The sequence below is a fragment of the Amphiura filiformis genome, chromosome 15 (assembly GCF_039555335.1).
Source record: "Amphiura filiformis chromosome 15, Afil_fr2py, whole genome shotgun sequence".
Taxonomy (NCBI): domain Eukaryota; kingdom Metazoa; phylum Echinodermata; class Ophiuroidea; order Amphilepidida; family Amphiuridae; genus Amphiura; species Amphiura filiformis.
The window spans coordinates 53,525,139-53,530,804 of NC_092642.1; the positions used below are offsets into that span (position 1 = coordinate 53,525,139).

A 5,666-nucleotide genomic window follows, 5' to 3' on the forward strand; every position below is an offset into this window, starting at 1 on the left:
CTAAAAATTTTAGTTTGATTCAGAAATAGTATTCATATATGGTCATTTATAGTGATTACCGGCATTTGGCGGCCATTTATGGTCATTTATAGTGATTACCTGCATAGGCCATTTTGGACGACATCTTGGAAAAACCCACTTGCGGCCAGTTTATATTTTTGGGAACATCCTGATTATGTTTTGGGGTCATCTCAGGAACCTAAAAAAGTTGGTTTGGTTTAGTCCTGGGGGGGGGGGGGATGCACAGGACGTGCCTCTAGCTCCCCGAGTTTAGGGATTGCCCCTACAAGTTAGATTCTTGAGCGCCAGCGCCATGCAGAAAAAAAATATGAAGGTAATTTATTCACAATTTACACTCGTTGGGAGATATCGTCGGTACATTGTGTCATCGGTACATTGTGCGGCAGATTCGGGATTCATTTCCAGCTATTTAGTTTAGACTCGGCGTGCATTTTCAGTTATTTTGGTTAATTGGTGCATGGTGGCCCTCAATTTCATGACCATTTGGTTTAAAAAAGGGTGTATTGTTTAGGAAACCTAATTATTCATCGTTTTTTAGGACAATTTGCAAAAAACATTCCTAAAATGTGTACAGATTAGGTTTAAAGTCAAGTAGCTTTTCAGAATCCAAATCGCATTTTCTTTTAATTGTTTTATATGCAGGTATTTAGCAATTCAACAATGGGTAGAGGGTTTCCCAATCAACCTCTCAGACGGTTTGCACCAGCAACTTCACATAAACACGATGGGGACGACTATCCAACTCTGACATCACGGATACCAACACCCGACATTAAACAAGTGAATATTTCACTGGATTTTCCTACCAGTCCTAAACTTTCATATTACTTTGTCAAATCTAACAAGCCATACTATTTATGTGATACTATCGAAGTATCCATTGAGGCCAGAAACGCCAAAAACGAAAGCAAAGTGTATGGTGGTGATTTCTTCTTTGCTTGGATTCATGCATTACGTGCGAGTGCTGCAGCTGATAAAATAATAGATCATTTCAATGGCACTTACACCGCAAAGTTCCGCCTTCACTGGGCCGGACAAGTTAAGATCATAATTCAGCTTGTCCATTCAGCAGAAGCCGTTGATGTCATGAAACGTATACGCGACAATTTCCCCGCCAGAGTTGTTTACGGAGCTGAATTTTATGCTGGAGAACATACAACATCGGTCAAAACACCTTGTTACATAGCAACTGACATGTATATTAATCCTAAAGAGAAATTTGCAAACATGACTTTTTGTAATTTTACTGATGATCGGACCAGTTTCCCGTGGTTCTGTGTCAAACCAAAGATGTTATCATGTGACACATATTTCCAACATACCAGTACTTGGGATTATGAATATATAGGCGACTTGATATCTGAAGACGAAATTCGGCTTATCTCTGGGTGAGTAGGCTTAGCTTCCTTCGTACTTTTTGATAAATAAACCTATGATCTAGGGAAAAATAGTTTTTAAAATATTTTGGAACATTTGATTTGCCATATAGTTATGTTAGGATGAAAGAACTTTGTTGACAAAATTCTACATTTCTGTGGACTTTCTTTATTTGAGGTGTTTGGTTCTTTTTTACGCGATCGGTCGGCCAGTGCGAAAGGACTTTGCAAAATAGAATAGAAATACTGTAAAGTTTCAATAACAGTAATTAATACGTCTAACATGACGTTATTCTCCCACGACACGTGTTCTCTTACGACGTTGTTCTCCCACGACGATGTTCTCACGCGTTGTTGATCTCCCACGACATTGTTCACGCCAATCGTTTCAACGTTGACAAAATGACCTTAGAAAGGCTAATTCAAACCATCAGAAAACGCGACGATTATAAAACGTTACTTGATTGGCCGCTCGACACGGTTGTTTGATGTGCTCATTTATTTATATTTTTAACAAAACATTCTTATAATTTTTAATTCTAGACCTGAATAATACCAACAGCTACCACAGTAATAAACTGAATATACACATATATTTTGTAGCAACCTCTAACGTAGATTTTCTTTCCTATATCAAATTATTCATCTTTTTTCATGCTTTTTTGTGGCAATTTTAGTTCTATAAACGTGTGCAAATTGAGGGCGCTATTAACATATATTTTAAATTTAAATTAGCCGAATAATATGAGTTTTACCTTACATTTCATGATAAAGTCTTTTGAAAATACCCTTGTCATTTGTTAGTCTGTTAACTGATGTTATAATACCATTTTACAAGTGTCTACCCCTTAAAGATGCAAACAAGATTTTAGATAAATATTTAATCATCATTTTTTAACTTTTCTTTAAAATGACTCAGTTTTACATGCCATCAAACAACCGTGTCGAAAGGGTAGATATAATTTCGGGATTTAAAAAGTTTTGCGCAAATGTACTTTTCGACTACAGAAATCATTACCAGTTTATCTCAGTGCATCAACACATGGACGTTCCGACGTTCAGCGCCCGAATTTCTTTCCAGTTTTAGTTACATCAAATGAAATCCCATAGACTCGTGTTCACGACGCGTGGTCATTGGCTAATTTCACAGCTGATTTCACCTTCGTTCGTATCGAATTTTATGCCTCTATAATCATCGAGTGTTTCGTATTTCCTCGCCAGCGTGTGCAAAGTCTGTTGGATTTGATCGTATTTGGTTCGTATCGATTTCTATGCGTCTTTTCATGCGTTTCGTATCTCCTCGTCAGCATGTGTAAAGTCTATGGGATTTTGTCGTATTTGTTCGTATCGATTTATATGCGTCTAGTCGCGCGCTTCGTATCTTCTCCCGTCAGCACGTGAATGTGATTTTGTCATATCCTCTCACAAGCTCCTTTATATCAATATATCGATATTTGCTATAACTAAAACTGGAAAGATATTCGGGCGCTGAACGTCGTAACCTCCGTGCGTTAATACCATGAAAGATAACTGGTAAGGATTTCTGCAGCCGACAAGTAGATTTTCGCTCAACGTTTTAAATTCCAAAATTATGTCTTCCCTTTCGAGTGGCTAATCGGTTAAAGTTTTCTAATCGTCGTGTTTTCTGGTCTGAATTAGCCTTTCTAACTGGTCCATTTTGTCGGTATGGAAACGATTGGTATCGTGTATTTCTTCTAAGAAATAAGCCCGTTTATACGCATAGAAACCTTCATTGTTTCGAAACATTTTTTTCTTTTTCAAAAATAAACGGTAACCCGTTGCGATGGTTCATATTCTCGATCAGTGGTGTGACGTCGGCGTGAATAACGTCGTGGGAGATCAACAGCGCGGGCGCCTTAACGTCGCGTGAGATCAACGTTGTTGGAGAACACTAACGTCGTGGGAGATTAACATGTTGTGAGAGAACAACATCGTAAGAGAACACCCGCCGTGAGAGAACAACGTCGTCAGAAAACACGCGTAGTGGTAGACGTATCAAACTACTAATAACAGTCCTGATGAACATTTTCAGTAATTAATTGAGTCATTATTATGTATTTCTACACAGACCGGCAGTGGTAACCTCAAAAACTGTGCCCATAGATGTGATACCATCCAATAGTAAGTAATATTCCTTCATATTCATCTATAAAAACTGAAAATTCCTTAATTTTTGTTCAAAATTTTTGTTCATTTTGTAAATGATCGGTGACGATTTTATAATAATTCACAATTCAAATTGCGGCTTAAACCCACTTGTTTAAGTCTGGATTTAATTTAGTTTTTGTAATGTTTGAATTTGCATTGTCTTTTCATTTTTAAGATTGTTATGCATCTTATTGCTTGTATCGTGGTTTGCGCTACCAAAACCCATTAAGTTTTTGTATGTTACGTAAAGAAACTTATTTTTATCCCAACCATAATCGGTATTGTTTACTATCAGTTAATTATTATAAATTATTGACATTTCAGACGCTACGGTTTCAAAATGCGTGGCGAAGGAGCTACAACCATGTGTTTTGGGAGCTACTAAACCAGACCCAACCACGGTGTTGCCGGTTTTTATTACAAAGACGTGTGGCATTCCCTAGTTTGCCATAATAGAGAGTACACATCCACAGAAATAAGAAAATGTTTACAAAATAAAGCCTATCCACCCCATCGAGGGAAATATGATGTAGTTTGCCAAAGTGACAATCTGCGACTACCGGAAATAACCAAATGTTTACAAAATCACACCCTGTATTTCCTTGGTGATTCAACTATTCGTCAATGGTACGAACATTTTGCGCGGTTTATTTTAAAAGAAAGTAAAGTTGAAAAGCTGCATGCAATGAGTGGTCTTGGACCAAATATGGCAGTTGATGAGACACATGGTATCCATCTTAAATATAATTGGCATGGATATCCAGTTAAGGTACATGTACACAAAGCTTTGGTGAAAGACATTGAATATATTCCAAATAGAATTGACGACATTGAGAGTGATAAGAAGGTGGTGGTGTTTATTACCATCTGGGCACATTTTTCAGGTACAAGCCTCGATTACTATAGAAATCGTTTGTATAAAATAAAAGATTCAATTCAAAGATTACAATCAAGAAATGCTTACGCGCGTGTTCTCATCAAGTCTGCAAACACAATAGATTACTGGGGAAATAGAAACTGTACACCTTGGTATTATTGGAGCTTGGATCAAGTTATGCGAGAGGTCATGTCTGGTATAGACAATGTGACAATTATCGACGTTTGGGATATGACAATTGGTCATCACAGTGGTTATAGAATACATCCAAATGTAGATGTAATTGCACAAGAAACAGATATGGCACTCTCTTTTTTGTGTTCTGATGATTAGTGGTTCTTAGGCCTGGGTGCTCAATCTCGCCGATTAACTCTTCGGCGTGCCTGGAACCTAAGCCGCAGACCCACGCCGATGCACATATGCTGAGAAATAAAATACTGTTGCGATATGCACTAACAAAATGTGTGTCTGCTCGATGAAAAGCCATGTTCAGTGACCCGTTCATCGGCTTGATCGGCCCAACTCCTGCATTTCTCGCAACCGGCTTATAACACTTGACAACAATAGCCTGACAAATTAGTGGCCTTGAGTTCGTTGATTCTTTGCCGGATTATATCGACTGGTCCGTAAATTGCTCACAGTGAGTAAACTCAAGTAGGTACTACAATAAACATTAATATAAAGGTTTCGAGTAATGAATGGCAAACCGCAGAACAAGAAGATGACAAGATGTTGCGAACTCGATGCCCATAACTGCTCGCGATTTCGCAACCAGGGATATGGCTACACTATATTAATTCGTCGGCGTACTGCGGCTTGAAACTGTAAGCCGCAGGAGAGCCATCGAAATGCTCCGAGACGACGCAGAGTTAATCGGCGAGATTGAGCACCGGGGCCTTATATTATTTTCATATACGAAAAGGTAACAATATAGAAATTGGGATAGAAATCCGCGAAAAGAAATACCATCTGTCCGAGGTTTCTCATATCTTCCACAGAGATTCACGGTGGTTTGCAAGTTAGAGTAGCAAGTTATATCCCGTCATTAAAGGCCTATTCAGTGCTCCCAGAGCAAGTGTAAAAAAATTAAAATTGTTTATAAATTATATAGAACTACCTCTGATAGCAGTGCGGATGAAGTAGACCTACATTTGATGAATGTAGTAGAACTGTGTCTGATAGTACTGTGGATGAAGTAGAATTACCTCTGATAGTACTGTGGA

General features: G+C 38.2%; 1 protein-coding gene across 1 annotated transcript; it reads left to right on the top strand.

The window, feature by feature from the left end:
• Positions 1-681: 681 nt before the first annotated feature.
• On the top strand, positions 682-5,009 carry LOC140171045 (NXPE family member 3-like). The gene is made up of 3 exons (XM_072194224.1): positions 682-1,409; positions 3,957-4,025; positions 4,110-5,009. The coding sequence occupies exons 1-3, from the start codon at positions 682-684 to the stop codon at positions 4,774-4,776; spliced, it is 1,464 nt and encodes a 487-aa protein (XP_072050325.1). The 3' UTR covers positions 4,777-5,009.
• The last annotated feature ends 657 nt before the right edge of the window (positions 5,010-5,666 follow it).

Excerpts from the sequence above, each read along its gene's own strand:
- LOC140171045 (XM_072194224.1), top strand. The coding sequence starts at position 682 with ATGGGTAGAGGGTTTCCCAATCAACCTCTCAGACGGTTTGCACCAGCA. Across the intron at positions 1,410-3,956 it reads GAAATTCGGCTTATCTCTGG|ACCCAACCACGGTGTTGCCG; the intron begins GTGAGTAGGCTT and ends CTACTAAACCAG. Across the intron at positions 4,026-4,109 it reads CTAGTTTGCCATAATAGAGA|TGACAATCTGCGACTACCGG; the intron begins GTACACATCCAC and ends AGTTTGCCAAAG.